The sequence below is a fragment of the Pyrus communis genome, chromosome 8, assembly GCF_963583255.1.
Source record: "Pyrus communis chromosome 8, drPyrComm1.1, whole genome shotgun sequence".
Classification (NCBI taxonomy): domain Eukaryota; kingdom Viridiplantae; phylum Streptophyta; class Magnoliopsida; order Rosales; family Rosaceae; genus Pyrus; species Pyrus communis.
The window spans coordinates 9,005,322-9,023,198 of NC_084810.1; the positions used below are offsets into that span (position 1 = coordinate 9,005,322).

Here is a 17,877-nt window from a genome sequence, read left to right on the forward strand (position 1 = left end):
ATTGTACGAAACTAGTTTCAACGATCGAACCGTCAAACTTATTTGCATATGCTTCGAGATCGCATACGCGAAAAATAGGAAAAAAAAAACATTTAGAGATCAAGTAACGCGACAAACACTTTTCGACGGTTATAAATGAAAAATAACGATTTAACGGTAGTTTTAACTCCAATTTTGATGATTTTTTACAGCTACACTCCTTGACCCTATATGAATCCAATGAACTCATTCGATCGTCAATTTAAAGTATTTACACAAGTGGATACCACAAAATCTTATGTTATACTTAATGAAAGTATTAATAAATCAACCATTTTGATGGGAAACACATTGTACGAAACTAGTTTCAACGATCCAACCGTCAAACTAGTTTGCATATGCTTCGAGATCGCATTGCGAAAAATAGGAAAAAAAAAACATTTAGAGATCAAGTAACGCGACAAACACTTTTCGACGGTTATAAATGAAAAATAACGATTTAACGGTAGTTTTAACTCCGATTTTGATGATTTTTTACAGCTACACTCCTTGACCCTATATGAATCCAATGAACTCATTCGATCGTCAATTTAAAGTATTTACACAAGTGGATACCACAAAATCTTATGTTATACTTAATGAAAGTATTAATAAATCAACCATTTTGATGGGAAACACATTGTACGAAACTAGTTTCAACGATCGAACCGTCAAACTTGTTTGCATATGCTTCGAGATCGCATACGCGAAAAATAGGAAAAAAAAAACATTTAGAGATCAAGTAACGCGACAAACACTTTTCGACGGTTATAAATGAAAAATAACGATTTAACGGAGAAAAATAACGATCCAACCGTCATAGCCATTGTTTATCTACATAAGTATGGCATATGCTCACAAAAATCAACCCGCTCATTATTGAACTAAAACCTATTGTCTTAGCATTGAGAAAAAAGTCAATTAGTTTGCAGTTTCTACCACCCAAACTGATGAAGTAAAGGAGAAAAAAATCGTTGACTTTGCGTGACGCATACGGCGTCGCGCAAAACATCTTTGCGTGACGCAGGGCTACATGAGTCGCGCAAAACTGTTTTGCGTGACGCGACATACGTCACGCAAAGATGTTTTGCGCGACGTAAGTGCACGTGCGTCGCGTAAAGCTGTTTTGCGCGACTCATGTAGCCCTGCGTCACGCAAGGTCAACAGAAAAAGCGGTAAAACTCACTTGGTTTAGCGCCAAAAGCTTGCAGCACTTTGCACGACGAAGATTGGCGTCGAGCAATACCGTTTTGCGCGACGTAAGGGCACTTACGTCGCGCAAAACAGTATTGCGCGACGCCAATCTTCGTCGCGCAAAGTGCTGTCGCACAAAGGCCATTTGCGCGACGTTTTTTGTTTAGCGTCACGCAAACATACTTTGCGCGACGCATTTAGCTGCGTCGCGCAAGTTTTCGTCGCGCAAACATGTTTTTGTACTAGTGGATGTGACAGGTTGAGTTCACAATTTTAATTATTTTGGAAACAAATATTTATTTTTGAAATTTTTTTTCCACATTTTTCCAAACACATTTCCATTTCGTTTTCATGCTACATCCAATTGAGCGCAAGAAAAAAAAATTATGGGCAAAGGCTTAAACAATCATATAGTACTCATGCATATAATAGGCCTTTTATTGGGATTAAGTTCGAGTTTTAGACAATGGGCTTGACAAGTGGGTCTCCGTAAGTGTGGTTAGGTCAAATCCGGGAGGGGTGGCAGTGCTAAGTTTTTAAAAACCGACCCCTTTTGACATCCAAAATGTCTCCTTAAAGATTTTTCCTAGACACCACATCAAGTAAGAGGTGATCATTAGTGAACCCCAATCCATGTTTAATGAACATCCTAAATATGGATTGTTTTCCTAAATGACATGCTCATAATAAGCCCAACAACAATATTCAATTATTTGTAATTAAATAATAAAGAATAAACAATCATATATAAATTAATCAGAAGATAATCACTTAGATAATCAATTTAAAATAATTAATAAGGAGATAATCAATCCACATTAATTAAAAATATAATAGGAGATAATCCTCTTAATAATTCTAATTCTAATTTGATAATCATGATATTATGATCAAATCACCTAATTAGAATTAATCTCATAAAATAATATTCTACAAAAGAATATTTTTCGCCATTTAAATGCTCAAGTCTAAAAAGGAGCAATTAAAATGATATAATATCCCGCTTAAAATACTCAATCGAGACAAGTAATTTAAACTGACACAATATCTCAAAATATTAGAGATTCTCTTCCTCCAAGAAATATGAAAATCCCAGATTTTCAATTTCGTAAGGCAAATTTCCCAAGACCATATCTCAATCTATATGCATCCGTTTGATTCGTATTGTATACCACTAGAAATCCGAAATTACGAGCTACAACTTCTATTTCAGGAACAAATTCCAAAAACTGACTCTAATAGCACGAAAAAGAGCTCCCAAATCTGAACATAAAAATCACGTTTTTCTCCAATTTTTATGCAGAAATCCCAGATTTCACAGATTCGCAAAGGCATATTTGCGAAGCCATATCTTCTTCAATACTCGTCCAAATGAAGTGTAGTTTATATGGTTTTGAAGCTTATGTGACCGACTACAAATCACAATAAAAAATAAAAAAACTACAGAAAAAACAGCTCCATGTACCCTAAATTCAGCTTGAAAAACGGCTGAAAAAACTAAAATTTTCAAGAAATCACAAAACTAGGGTTTGTGATTTCTCTCAAACCGTGACATATATTTGCACGAAGTTTGGCGGGAATGATTCTCACACATAGGATAATATATTTCTCAAAAGAAATCCTTAAAAAAAGGCAACGAATTAGAATGTGATATTTTCAGGTTTATGCAACCATGGTGGATATAGTGGTTCTCGCAATTTACATCGAATTGTAAGGCGAGGAATGAGCCCTATGGCTCTGATACCACTGTTGGGAATTTATACGAATATAATATAAAGAATTCGATATAGGACATACCTTGCGGAATTAACGAATTCTGGATCGCCGTCTCATTCCTACGAACCACGAAGGAGAGCGTCATCCAAGGGAGGATTCGGTTGCATCTAGCCCCGTTAGATTGCCTATGTACCTTGTGCCCATGCACAAGGATCAAACTGCCGTAATTCTTAGTAGCCTCCTAATGCTAAGGCCAAGGTGATACCCTAGAGGCTAAACTAAGAGAAAAAGATTACTAAGAGCTCTATAGCTAAGAGAATTGTTTTTGTTGGTGTCTTCTCCTTTCCCAAAGCCCTCTTTATGTAGTGGCTAGGAGGGAAGAGAGAAAGGGAAATGATCAAAGTGGGACAAATACAGGGTCGGCCTTGAGATTTTGGAGGCCCTGTGCGAGACTCAAACAGAGGCCCTTGCATGGTCTAAAATTTTGGTTGCTATATTTTCTTTTATATTTTATATTTTTATATTGTGTGTAAATTGATATAACGCAAAATAAATAAATAAATAAAAATGAAGCATAATGTGATGGTCATGTACCTATCTCCGTTCTCTATGTTTTTGGTTTGAATCTCCGTACTTTTTAAATACAAAAAGCATGGTGATATGACTATGTACCTATCATATCACTGTAAAAATATCATAATCAAAACCAAGGTTTTAAAAGATGCTAGACGTTAGTTGGGCGGCGGGTTAAGGCCTAGCACCTAGGCAGCTAGGCAAGGTCTAGGCAGCGCTAGGCAGGGATTTTTAGAACAGCGATCAAAACCATTCATGCTCTTCTTATCATCTATAGTTCATCTCAAGAAAAATTTATGTGTTAAACAAATCACTGGTTATGATATTAGTAGCATCTTGTAATGAACCTTTTTCATTGCATTTTTGGTCAAGCCCTAAAGTGAGGATGATTCTCACTCCCCCTCTCCCGTTGATTGCCATTAGATTAGTAAAAATTTTGAGATTCATGTCTTAAACAATTAAACCATCTTAATCTAACAATATAGGTGTAGTAGTACTATAATTTTCTTTTTGATATGGATGACTTAATAGTCTTCAAATGAAATGAAAAATAGATGACTTTTAAACGGGGACCAAAAGAATAAACGATTCTAATTATGAAATGTATTCCATTAAATGATATCATATCAGGAATGAAGGCTTTTAAAGATTATATCAGATTTAAGAATTTTAATTTATTATGATATTCCTAACTACAATTATAATGAAAGAAATTAAACTACAAATATTTAAAAATAGAAAAACTAGTGAGCTCAAAATTCCCAAAATGAAAAAAAAAAAATCAAAATTAACAAATATGAGGAAGTAAGGAGTCGAACACCGTGCACTACCACATGAACATGAAGGTACCAGCGCTCATCCTAGGTAAACATCTATAAATTATTTCCCAGCTTTTTTATGTATAGAATATTAAGAAGGATTTTAGAATTTGGGGGCCTTAGAAAATTGAGGGCCCTGTAAGGTCGCACTCTTCGCAACCCCTCAAAGCCAGCCTTGGACGAATACTACATATCGATAACACACCCTATATTGGGTGTACAAATCCTACAACAACCTTTGTGAAAACTTATTTATTTATAATTTTTTGTTGCACAAGTGCAATTGTTGCTCATAAATTTACACTTTGCTTACATTGGATGAATTCAAACTCTAAAAGTACTCTAATTTTGAATCTGAATTCTCGCTAGATCCTCTTTGTGAGGATTCCGGAAATCGGTGAATCGTATCCGTTCATCGTACATCGTGCGGTCAGAAATCATTTTAAATATTTTTATTCAAAATTAAATACAAACAATACCTGATAATAACTAACCGCATAATGTACGATGAATGGATCCCAGGATCCTCACCAAAAGGATCCGGAGAGGATCCTGTTGGCCTAATTTTTCCATCATTTCAATCATATAGCCATTAGAACTATGGTCCTATCATAAAATTCTTATAGTCCAGTGATAAAATTTAAGCATTTACTCCTGCAACTCTCGAGGTCTAGGTTCGATTTCTTATTAGAGCAGTTCCACAATTGGAAACCCTCCCCCAAGCTATTCACTATTTAATCCACTCAATGAACAATAACTGCCCTTAATGAACAGTAACTGTTTTTTGCACCTCCACCGTTGCATTTGAATAGCCTTGACAATAAGCAATAAAATATTAGTATTTTTTTATTTATAATTTTGGAAACGCTTTTAGTGAAAATGAAAATGTTTTTTGAACTAATCTTTAATAAAAATGCAAATGAATCGTGGAAAAATACTTGAAATGCTTCTTGTAACTGCAATATGTGCTTATTGCATGAAGTACTTCAAGCGCTTTTACAATTTAAAAACATTTTCTTTAAACACGTTTTTAATCATTTTAAAAACACTTCTAAACAACCATAATCTTTGAAAATGAAGGCAGACCGAGCAATGCATGTGGTTCTAAACGATGTCGTGTCACCATTTACGTTTGGTCATCTACAAATATCGGTTGCGCCAGCCGAAAAGCTTCTGGAGTCTTCTAAACCCTCAAGAACCCAATTGGTGCTCTGACGGAAACACCCTCCGAAAAGCGGTTAAAATATTCCCATCCAAAAGGATACTTTCGTCAACCAGAAAATCCCACCGGTGTCTCTCTGTTTTCCTTTCTCTCCAAGCACAAGAGATTCTCACTTCCCTTCACAAACCCCTTCCCATACGGCCACCGCAGTCTCTCTCTCGCTCTAGGTTTCCAAATTTTGGTTCCCATTTTGCCCCTCGAATTCTCCAGCCATGTTGGTGTCTAGGGTTTTAGCTCGGGCCTCGAGGACCCTCCCCAGGAGCACAATGCTTTTGGCGGCTCCGCAGAATCATCACTTGCCAATCCTCTCCAATCAGTCCCAAGCTTTGATCCACGATTTTTCCTCTAAGGTGCCTCAAATTCCCTCTTTTTTCTTCAATTTTTTGTCACTAGGGTTTTGCTAGGGTTTTAGGTTTTCTGCAAATTTCACCAATTTAATCTGCTTTTTTGGATCCAATTCCCGTTCTCTTATTATCTAGCGCTAGGATTTTGCTAGGGTTTTATGAAATCATTGTTCTTACTTTTTATCTCTGTTTGATTATTGGATTCAAATTTTATTTTTGTATTTAGTGAATATTGGGTTCTGGTATATGGTTTCAATTTTTTCTAATATGAGAAATTAATATAGCGTATTTTTGCTAGTGGATTTGAAATATTGATGAATTCATTTGTTCTGTAGGCACTAAATAATATATTTTTACTCCAAATGATATATAAAATATCATATGTATGCATGTCCGTGTGATCTATGAAGCATGGATACGAATGCGGATATGGTGATACGTAGAATCTCTAAAAACTAGGATACGATATGATACGTCATGGATATGACAATAAAAATTATAATTTAAAACATATTTTAACATGAAAACATCTGAATTCGAGTTAATAAAGTGTGAGAGTTATATCACTTGTTTCAATTAGAGGCAAGCTCTTTGTATTCATCAACTTTCAACTAAATCTTTGTTTCCTATTAACTTTCACCTCGTAATTTCTCATCTGAAAGTGTAACGGTATCCTAGCAGCCAAATACTGGTATGTGGGAGTACCTGACAAATATTGTTTTCGCTACCAAACTAAAGTATCCGTGCTTCATAGCATATGATATAGTTATCTGAGCATAATTTTGTATCACTTTAATTTCTATGCTTAATTTGAATTTCGTTATGCTCTCTGACTTTCCGCTGGGCAGCTGAGTATGAGGTTTTTTTTTCTATTGAGGGTTGAAGCATATAACTTTGTAGCCTGTTGGACAAGCTTAAAACTTCATGGTTACTAAAGGTGTTTTTTTTTCCTTTTTATTATGTATCTCATTTGTTTTCGAATAACAGATTGTTCCAAGGCAGGTGTCCCTATTGCATCATTCAACCCCAACTTCGTCTATCTCTCAAATATTTGGGTTCTCTTCGTCTGCATCGCCACATCCTGAAAAGGATCATGGAAGTGCTGTAGAGAATGGCAGCGCTTCTACAAATGGAGAGCCAGAAAAAGCAAGTGGAGACGCGAAAGTTGCTGATCAAGCAAAAGAGTCAGGTTATATTTCGGATTCGCAGTCTACCATGTCTTCTGTGAAAAGAAGGAGAGGAGGTACTAAACGAACTGCATTTTCTGATTCAGATTCAGAGAGTGACGGTGACTTAACAATGGATGACCTGGTAAAACTTGTTGCTGAGAAGGAAGATCTTCTGAAGGAGAAACATGAAGAATTCAAGAAAATGCAAGATAAATTCCTCCGAAGTTACGCAGAGATTGAAAATGTCATGGAGAGGACAAAGCGTGAGGCAGAGAATTCAAAGAAATTTGCCATACAGGTCCTGGTTACTTTTGACGATTTATTTCCTGTCCTCAGAGACTTGTTATTTGCTTCTCTTTTTACCTCTTTCTTGTTGCACAATTGTCTGAAGTCTAACTCTGCGGAGTTTTCATAAATATGTTGCAGAGTTTTGCAAAGAGTTTACTAGATGTTGCAGACAATCTAGGCAGAGCTTCTTCAGTTGTCAAAGAAAGTTTCTCAAAACTTGACGAGTCCAAGGACACTGGTGCAGCATTCCCACTTCTGAAAACACTTCTAGAAGGTGTTGAAATGACCGAGAAACAGCTTTTAGAGGTACACTGTTTTAATCACTAATTATAACCACCCATTGTAATCCTTCAAAATTTGAGTGGCTTTATAAGGCTGAGATAACACTGTTTTAAATGAGTTGGATGTACGTTCTGTTCGTCTCATATGTTTTGTGTCAATCAGGCTCATTCTCGCATATTATATTTTCTATTTCAGGTTACATTTTGTGTGTAGTTGTGTACTGCTCAATGGTTCTGTTAGCAATAGAGGAAATTAAATACAAAGTTGTAACGTATAATGCATTTTCCCTTCAGGTATTTAGAAAGTACGGAATAGAAAAGTATGATCCTACAAATGAAGCATTTGACCCAAACAGGCATAATGCAGTATTCAGTTTACAAGATGCTTCCAAGCCTCCGGGTACTATTGCTGTGGTTCTCAAGGTATGAAATATATAATCAATTCTTTTGCATTTCTTTTCAAATGAGAAAGAAGTTTACTACTGCTCGGCATCAGTACTATAAGTCTATAAGTTGGAAGCCTCGGGGTGACACTTTATGTGCTGCGATTGGAACTCCAATGGATATCTTGACATCTTACAAGTTTGAGATGAAAAAATTTGGAATTGTTAAGCATGTCCTGTTTCTCTCTACTAGAGTAAATACTTAATGGAAAAAAATGGCACACGCTTGATGTTATTAGAAAACCTGCCATATTCAAGATTTACTTCCAGAAAATGGCTTTTGGAGGCACATCGCCGCACATATTTTTGCACTGATTTCTTTGATATATGTTTTTGTTTCCAACAACATTAATTGGCCGTTTTTGCGTTATGACTTATATTAGTAATGGAGAAGGGTCATTGCAAGGACTTGGATAAATTGTTAGCAGGAATGTGACTAATGCAGGAATCCAAATAATTGCTTGAATCTTTACATTATACTTTTTTTGATGAACAAAATATGGTTTTCCTTACAAATCTGTGTGTAGAAATTATTTTACGTTTGTTCAAATGACTTATATTACTGTAGCACTAAGCCCATGAGTAAATACCCTAATGCGTTTTTGTATTGCAGCCGGGATACATGCTTCATGATCGAGTTGTTCGACCAGCTGAAGTTGGTGTAACAACGGAAGCGGAGAACAATGCTGACAGTTAAATTGCAGCTACCAAAATTTTCCCAAGTTACGTCTTTGCGGTGCACCGGATCACATTACAATTTTTTTTGCCTACGTTTGAGAAACTTGAATAGGATTTAATCTTATTCCTGTGGCTGAAGGGTCCATAAACTTATTTTCCAGTCTGACAATTTTTTCTACCCAATCATTTATGTTAGTTTTGTAATATATTACTCTTGTTATTATGGACGACACGACCACATAAGTGCCCTGGGTACGTTAGAGTTTTCGAGAGGTTCGATTTTTAAGCTTGTTGATGGTAACCAAGATGGTTAAATTTGTGCTTTCGTTTTCATCGTACTGCTGGAGCAGGTGTGGTTGGTTTATCATGTTGTAGCTTCTGGAGTCCGGCGTTTGTGCCTTCGGGAGTAAGAGTTCTAAGAAACCACGAGCATTCTTCGCCTGTACAGAATCACAACCACTTAAACCTTGAAACCTTGAACCTTTCGCCGACAATTTTTTTTATTTTTATTTTTTTGTTTTTTTTCTTTCAAAAAGGACAACTGGTGGTAAACCACGATTATCCATTCTTTTTGAGGAGTTGGGAAGACTTACAGAAACATTTCAGCCTCTTCTGATCACAAATCTCGCTGACAAAAATTGGACAGAACAACTTTTGTGTCTGGAATTGTTGTACGTCTAGCTTTCATAAAACTTCTTCGTTCCTCATGTCCTGTCATAAAACCTCTCAAACCGTAGTGGCCAATGGCGATAGGAGAGGTCCAAGGTTCAATTCCCTCGAACATAACCCAATAAGAAGTCATAAAAATAGGCCACGCGCACATCATAAACAGGAGTGGTCACCAATACAGAGAAATGGCAAACTGGTACACGGCTAATCTTTACGAACAGTCAGCTGCTCGAAACGTCATGTGCTTGTTGATCATGTACTACTACTTGCTAACCATATACATAAGGAGAGAACCCACAAACTAATCCTACGGCTTAGTTACATACATCACACGCAGCATCATACTAAATAGAAATCACACGGCTTGAAGTAGTCCCTGCTAGTGGATCGCTGCACGCAGCTCTAGTTTTTGTCTTCACAAACGCTAAGCGTCAATCCAACCAAAATCTACCTGAACTTGCTTTCTTCATCTGAATCATTGAATCAAGGCTGACACCGTGACCATCTTTCAAGCCCAAATCTAAATCCAGATGGCTTCTGTTTGAATCCAGCACTCCTGATTGGTCCTCGTCCAACTCCTGCAGCACGGACAGCATCTAATCAATAATTTGTTGCATGGTAAATTACTTAAGATTTTCTCCACTACAGCAAGAGAACCTCAAAATATCCTAACCCCTATTTGCTTGATGTGGCCAAGGCGAAAACGTTATCTTCACTTTCACACTGCTTTGATAGAGTATCATAGTTGATGATGGTGTTGGTTCCTCAAGTAGTTTCATATAAAACCTCGCATGCTTATATAGCCCATAAAATTTACTAAAATATACTTAGGACACATAAAAATGCAACAGTATAAATGCATTAGATTTTTTTTTCATTTCTTGCAGCGGTGAAGGTTACTTAAACACTATAAAGCATCTTGCAGCGGCGAAGATATTGGATTTCTAGTGACGCACAATACAAGGCGGGTCATTCTTAAACCAGAAAATTTAACCACTATTTCTGTTTGTCTCTGTGTGTGTGGGCACGTACCAGTTCAAGAAAGAACAGAATACAAATACTTGCTCCTCCTAGACCAACACCACGGCCATATGTTGCAGACCTTATGTCCATAGCGCCAAGTTGTAGCACCATGGCCAGTGACTGGTGGTCGATGTTTATTTTAAGCTTTCATATTATCTTATAATTTCATTTGCAAAAGAACTTAACCGGGAAAACTAAGTGATTTCATAGAATGACCCACAAATAATACTCATGGACTACAAGAAACTAAGTGATGGCCAATACCACCACCCACATGCTCATTCTGCAACGCTAAAAATTATTTCAACCTCTAGGAAAGGGCACGAGAACACAAAAAGACATCCAACTGAACAAAAAGAAGATAATTGAGCAGGAGTGCAGTAAGTCTCACCTCAGCTTGTTCCTTCATAATCTGATTAATATTTGGCTTTCCATGCACCTTATCACTTGGGCTAACCGATTCATCAGTCTCACTAGTTTTCTCCTCATCTCCAACCTTTTTCTGAATTGGCTTTTTCTGTTCCTCTAGCACAGAAACCTGCACAACGAATCGATCATAAGCTATTAACAAAGAGCATTCAACAGCATCAAGCATCTATTGTATGGATTCCGGGAGTAGAGGACTCATATTTCTAAATAGTTCAATTCAGGGGATCACGCAAGTTAAGCTCTCATGAATGCCCCAAAGCATAACATCAGTCCTAAATTGCAGTACTTGGCAGGATAATATATTCGCAAACAAATAATACCGATAATTTAACAAAATTAAAGCCAGTATACTATTAAGTACAAACTCATACAAGTTCTTGTTTTCACAAAAATAGCAGCTACAATTCCTATCTAGGTCACTCTTTTAGACAAAAATCCAAACTTGGAAACACGGTATACAGATTACAGAACAGTCCATCAAATGCTTCAAAGAAATCCTCCAAAAACTAAAAGATAAAAATAAAAGCCAGCAATTTCCATAAATCCTAAAAACCCTAACAACAAATACACAGCAATTGAAACATACAGATGCATATATGCATGTTGGTGGTGTACTTACCGGCGTGTAGCGGAACTTCCGGCGAGGGGGCTCATCCGAAGCCGCGGCGGGTTCGTCGGGGGAGGTAGCGGAAGAGATTGGGGTCCAGCGGCAGAGGAGGAGGCGAGAGCTGCTGTTGTTGGATTGGGAGTGAGGGTTTTGGTAAGTAAGGGAGGGGGATGAAGATGACACGTGGACCCACCTCTTCTTCCACCTGCGGACGGGGCCGCTGAAGACGGTGGCTGTTTGGCCGTACCTGGAGGACGCCCTGCCCAATCTCGACCCGAGTGCTTCCATTTTCGACCCGCTTTTTGCTTCTTCGGCTTTCTAGAGTGACTGAGCCAGTATGTGTGACTATTTCAGCTACGAGGTTGAGAGATACAGATTATTTGTTGTTCAAGGCCTCACGACGTCGTTTCTGTGTTCAGTTACAGCGTCTTTGTCAAACACACGCGACACAGTTCCGTTGACGGTTTGCAACCGTGTTACTTTCTTCTCTCTCATTGGAAAAATGATAATCACACTTTCCTCCGTTCTCTTTCATCCCTGTTTAATTTTGTTCATTATTTCTGTTGAATTTATATTTAGGATGAAAATTTAAAGACAAAGTCTAAAGTACGCTGGAAAGTCAAGGACCAATTGTGGGTCTGAGCATGGATCTTATATCACGCCACGTAATTATATTAATGAAAAGTCTCACGGAATCATCAGTAGTGCAACGCAATGTTTAAGTTAAAGCTCTTAATTGACAAATTTTAATTTATAGAATAAATCTAAACTAAATTGAAAAATTAGTTGATTATAAATTTGACTTCTTTTCTCAAATATAATGATATTATTGAACTAAAGCGTTATGATTGAGCTAAGTCACACAATAAGTTTGCCATAATAATAAAATTGTAAAATTGTATTAATTTAACTTCTAGTTGGATTGATTGTTAGATCCATCGTTAAACTGGTGATATTGTAAACGTGAAATCCTCATATGGACTAACATGTAAGTCACATTTTCATTACATGATAAAAAAAAAAAAAAAACACACACACAAACACACTCATCAAATTAATGAAGCATTAAATATTTAACAGAAAATGTATAAATTAATAAAATTTTAAAACTTCATGATTTAATATGAGAAAATTGAAAATAAAAATGTAGTTAGCACAAATAAATTTAAGAAAATTTTAACGAAACAGTCTTATTCATTTTTAATGAAAAATCATATTTTTATTTTTACTTTTCCTTAATACTATTTACTACACCTTTATTTATTATTTTTTATTAAAATTAAAAGTTTTTTGAACTTTAGTTAGTTTTCTTAAATTTAACAAGGACGAGGGAGCAGAATGCAACGGAAAACTTTCTTTGTTTTGTTGGATAATCCCAGTTTTGCCCTTTATCTTTCAAGCTAAAGCTGGGCACCAAGCTAGTGAGATCAGAAAGAAACCAGGAACTATGGAGCTCTGTATGGGCGTCGTCAATGGTGTCTCCATGTCGGTCGTCAGCGTAAACCCATCACCCCCTTCACGCTCTCTTCTTTCCCCAAGAAACCCCATTTCTCTTCATCCTTTCACTTCCCTCCGACCCCCCTCCTCCCTTTCCCGCCAATTCCAACATCTCCAACCGCCACCACTCTCTCGCTCGGCGGTTCCGGCTTCTCCTTCTTCTTCTACGGCTGTCAGCGACGATAAAGATCAGCTTCCAGCGGACATAATTGTCACAGAGACCCGAGAACCCAATTCCAGAGTAAAATCTTCTTAATTGCCAATTTTTCTAATTATGATTTTAATCTCAATTTTGGTTAATATCATCACTGTCTGTAATCTGTATGCAGGTCAAGTTAAGCATACAAGTACCGCCGGAGGTCTGCGACGATTGCTACAAAAGGGTTATGGCCGAGTTCATGAAGCAAGCCAAGGTTTCTACTTTCTAGTGTTGCATTCCTTCTCCATTGTTTTCATTTAGTTTGTCTGGACTTGAAGTTTAATTTATGGATATTTTTTGGGGGTTTTAATGTGCGCAGGTTCCTGGATTCCGGCCTGGAAAGAAGGTGCCGGAGAGTATTCTTGTGAGTCATGTTGGGAAGAGAAGTGTCAACAAGGCTACTGTTGAATCTATTTTGAGGAGGACCCTTCCACATGCCATGTCTTCGGTACGTTAAAACTGAAATATCGTTTATTTATTACAATTTATCGTCATCGTTGTTGTTAAAACATAGAGTTTCTTAAATTCGTGTACTTGCAAGTTAGTGTTTGGATTTTGCTTATTGGCAATGGCTTCAAAATTACAATGCTGCAGCATTTTTACAATCACAACCCCCCCAGAACATATAATAAGATCAGCGTTAATTTCTTATGATTTATCGTTCTCGAGTTCTCTGTTGTGGCTGATCTGCTTTTATGGTTTAGATGACAGGCACACCTTTAAGAGACTCAGTACGTATTGTAACCAGATTTCCAGAAATGGAGCAGATCTATTCAACTCTCAATTCTCTCAGGTTGCTAATTCAGATATCTTTCAAGTTACATTTTTTCACTTGCATATTTGATATTTCTGTTAATATCCATCTTACAATGCCATAATACATGCAACGTCTCCTCTCACAGTATGTTAAGAGGAGAGGCATGCATTGAAGGAAATTTGATAATGTCAACTGATTATGTGCCTCCACGTTTGATTTGATCGATCATGCTTGTCAGTTTGATTTGTGGTCCAGATATGAAGTCATTGTTGATATAGCACCGGAGTTGAAATGGACACCTGAGGAGGGATACAAGAATTTGAAGGTTGCAGTTGAGCTAGATAGTGACATAGATGCTCAAAAAGCTTCTGAACAAGAATTAAGGCAACGCCATAAGTCCTTAGGTGCATTGAGAATTGTAACCGATAGAGGTCTACAGGTGACTCAAGTTCAATTTACTTTTGTTCTTTTCTTTTGAATTAAATTTTACTTTAATGATATGTTCATTCCTTGCTGGGATAAATTCTGCCAAACACTGCATGAAAATAGTTAGATATCTGTCTGTTGCTCAAGTTTTCATACGGTTGAGTTACTTATTCTATTTGGAATGGACGGTTGGCTTCTAGGCATTCATTTGGACAGTTACAACATAAAAAAAATAGTCCATTGGAGAAGTTTCCGGTTATCACCTTCAATTTTATGAATTGTCAGACACTCCCAAAACTAATTAAGCTTTATTTGTTCAATAAAGAAAGATCACTGAACAAGCTTTCTTCACTGCACCTTCAGATGTAGTGTTTGAATTCTCTTCAGAAGTACTTCTGCGTTACATTCACAGTGTTTCATGGATTAGAGTGTCATATTAGTTGAGTTTCAAAATTCCATTGAAAACCCTTCTCCTACTTGTTATATTACGTTGGTGACTGGCAAAATTGAGACTCCTACAGATTGGTGATCTTGCTGTCCTTGATATATCTGCAACAACGATAGATCAAGATGAAGCAAATGTTAAGAATATTCCATCTGCTGAGAGTAAAGGTTTGCCAATATCCACTTCTTCTTCGGTTCTATTAACAATGGCTTTATTTTTTTTGGTTCGGAGTGATGAAATATTATTGCAGAAGAATCTCTCAACTCTATTTTCTATCTGAAGGTTATCATTTTGATACGGAAGATGGTGATAAAGTAGTTCCTGGTTTCCTCGAGTCGATAATTGGAATTCAACAAGGTGAAACAAAGTCCTTTCCACTTGTCTTTCCTGAATCATGGACACAAGAAGAGCTCCAAGGAGTTCATGCCCAATTCAATGTGAGTGGTTTCCTGTTTTGTGGAAGTCCATTTGGTATACTTTGTCCTCAAAAGACTAAATAGGTGAAAGTTCTCATGTTTTGCTTCTTTTGATTCTCCTTTAGGTTGAATGCAAAGAATTATTCTACAGAGACTTGCCCGAATTGGATGACTCCCTTGCTGAAAGGCTTCTTCCTGGAGGCACCACCCTCAAACAGGTAGCCTGAATGAGATTTTAAATACTCTCAATGAAGTTATACGCTAAAATTGTACTATCTACAACGCTACTCTGCTGCACGAATATGCAGGTCAAGGAAGTTTTGTTACAAAAGTTCCAGGAAATGGAGCAAACAGCTAGAGAGCAAGCAGCTGATAATGCCATTTTAGATCAGCTTTGCAAGGTGCTTTTAACTTCTCAAATATTCATCATTAAGATTAGATTGATCGTTTGCAATCTTCACTTGATGTTTGCCTCTCTGAGACAGGGCTTTGCATGCCTTCTTTTTATATCTGTGTACAAACGCACACAACTGCACCCATGTTGTTGCAAAACCATTGCAAGGAAGTTTTGTGATTACACTGGTCAACATGTTTGCGTGAATTCCAGAAGTCCTATGATTTAACATGATACTGTTAAATTGCTTGACAAGCTTAATTCTTTTTGGGGGAAACCTCAATTTTCATAAGATGAATGGTCGTTTTAAATATGCATATTTCAAACAAAGAATTATGTTCCTCTCCCTTAGTATTATTTATTAAATCCACAAAGGAGATGCAGAGTGTGTTGACATGCGGACACTTCAAGTGTCCTCTTAAATGGGAACTTCGACTTGCAGAATAACTGCGTCTTGTTGTTTTTAGATGGTAGAGGTTGATATTCCTCAGTCCTTTTTTGAGGAGCAAGGTAGGCAGCTTTATGGAGCCAAACTTTTGGAGATACAGGTCAGTAGTTACAATATATCAATGTAAAGAGATTTACATTTATTGGCTCGTGGTTTGAGTTTGTGTGTGTGTGTGAGCATGTAGGTTCCTGCGTTTTTCTGTTAACATCTTCTATCTTTTGGTTGTCATGGTTTTGTAGGCAAACGTAAAATTAAATGACGAGCAGTTGGCTTCTCTGTCAAGTAAGAAGGCTGTGGACGAGTACCTTCTAAACCAGAAGGAGAACATAACAAATATGATAAAACAGAGTCTGGCTGTCGGAGACATATATAAACGTGAAAATTTTCAGGTAATTTATATTTATATTAACAGATTATTTGTCCTGAACTCTTTTTTCTGTGGGTTATGCTCTTTGTATCTTTTTCTGCTTGGTAGCATAGGCTTCACGAAAAATAACTGGTGGGCTGCAAAACGTGTTGTAACCAGAAACCTATTGTTTGTGTTTTGCAGATTTCAACAGAGGAGATTGTCAAAGAAGTTGAAAATTCAATTGATGAATTCAAACGTCAAAAACAAGATTATGATGAAGAACGTGTCAGGGGACAGGTCAGCATGTGTCACCCTGTTAGAAAAGCAGATTTCAAGTGCATTTAGTTTCAACTGTGTTGGCTATGTGCTTTCTGTTATCTTGATTACTTGTGCTGTCTTTGATTTCAGTCTCAATTTAGGGGAAGAGAGGAAAGGAAATACGTAAAACTAAAAGGATAACCTATACGAAAATGTTTAGTTCATTTTTCCAAACCAAATGCTATTGATCTTCTCCCTTTCTTCTATCCTCTCTTTTCTCACATTTCTACCATTTTTCGTTATGTACCATTATTAAATAAATCAAATTAAAACAAGAGAGCTTCCTTACGGGCGCTAAATGTTTAACGTTTTTGCTTTCTCCATCTTTTACCCTTCCCGGGGTTTTGAATTATATAATTAATCTTCCAAATTGCAGGTTCAAGAAATTTTAGAGGGAGCAAAGGTGCTTGAATGGTTGAGAGAGCATGCAGAGATTCAATACGTAACCAGATGACGGAGAGGACAAGCATGTCTGTGTTTGCAAGCGTACGGTGTACACAAAGTTGTTCAAGGCTAGTCATGTTTTAACTTTAAAGGTGGTTTCTTTTGACGATGCCCAGCCGCATTCAAGCCAGCATAGTTTGCAGCATGCCTAAATTTTACGCTAGTCAGATTGTCGGGTTGAGGGCCTTTAGATCGAGAGGTTCAATTGTTTGATTAGCGAGTTCAAAGCTATTTTTCCGAAATGATGAATTTTGTTTGTGGATCCAGTCCTAATCAATCCAATATCTGGTTTTTGAAGTTCTGTCAAATTGGTAACAAGAGTTATTTTTTGCTGTACACTGTTGAATCAAGCACCGAAACCACCTCGAGGAACCAAAGAAGGAAAGAAATACGCGAAGAACTACACTAATTAAAACTAATTAACCAAACCAAAACAAAGATTGATATACGTGACTATACAAAGTAGGGCATGCTGCACAAAATCTTGGTGGTCCATGAAATGGTGCCAATCAGAAAGCATATAAAATGGTGGTCCAAACCAGATTGCACCAGATGAAGGTGGTCACAAAGAAATCAATTCCACATTCAGGAACATTGTCAGGTGTGGTTTGCTTTCAGAAATATTGTAAATAATTGTAGCTTTTTATAAAGGAGTTTTGTAAGTTAGCAGACCCATTTATGTGCAAATGAAAGCTTTCCCTCACAACACACG

The 17,877-nt window shown here is 37.0% G+C and overlaps 3 protein-coding genes across 5 annotated transcripts; 2 read left to right on the top strand and 1 right to left on the bottom strand.

Annotated features, from left to right (window-relative positions):
- The first annotated feature begins 5,536 nt into the window (after positions 1-5,536).
- On the top strand, positions 5,537-8,967 carry LOC137742005 (grpE protein homolog 2, mitochondrial-like). 3 transcript variants are annotated; one of them, XM_068481735.1, is made up of 6 exons: positions 5,547-5,891; positions 6,873-7,074; positions 7,159-7,352; positions 7,481-7,648; positions 7,918-8,046; positions 8,680-8,967. In XM_068481735.1, exons 1-6 carry the CDS (start codon positions 5,754-5,756, stop codon positions 8,761-8,763), a joined length of 915 nt encoding a protein of 304 aa, XP_068337836.1. In that variant the 5' UTR covers positions 5,547-5,753; the 3' UTR covers positions 8,764-8,967. The 3 variants fall into 3 exon arrangements, with proteins under 3 accessions (XP_068337835.1, XP_068337834.1, XP_068337836.1); XM_068481734.1 differs by having other exon boundaries at positions 5,537-5,891; positions 6,888-7,352; XM_068481733.1 differs by having other exon boundaries at positions 5,543-5,891; positions 6,873-7,352.
- Positions 8,968-9,542: 575 nt separating this feature from the next.
- On the bottom strand, positions 9,543-11,950 carry LOC137742006 (uncharacterized). Its single transcript, XM_068481737.1, has 3 exons — positions 11,485-11,950; positions 10,828-10,974; positions 9,543-9,991 (listed from the first exon to the last, which is right to left on the bottom strand). The coding sequence occupies exons 1-3, from the start codon at positions 11,758-11,760 to the stop codon at positions 9,845-9,847; spliced, it is 570 nt and encodes a 189-aa protein (XP_068337838.1). The 5' UTR covers positions 11,761-11,950; the 3' UTR covers positions 9,543-9,844.
- Positions 11,951-12,873: 923 nt separating this feature from the next.
- Positions 12,874-17,468, top strand: LOC137742008 (trigger factor-like protein TIG, Chloroplastic). Its single transcript, XM_068481739.1, has 13 exons — positions 12,874-13,210; positions 13,299-13,382; positions 13,488-13,616; positions 13,873-13,961; positions 14,181-14,364; positions 14,873-14,963; positions 15,079-15,233; positions 15,338-15,430; positions 15,521-15,613; positions 16,074-16,154; positions 16,294-16,443; positions 16,605-16,700; positions 17,098-17,468. The coding sequence occupies exons 1-13, from the start codon at positions 12,920-12,922 to the stop codon at positions 17,173-17,175; spliced, it is 1,614 nt and encodes a 537-aa protein (XP_068337840.1). The 5' UTR covers positions 12,874-12,919; the 3' UTR covers positions 17,176-17,468.
- Positions 17,469-17,877: the final 409 nt, after the last annotated feature.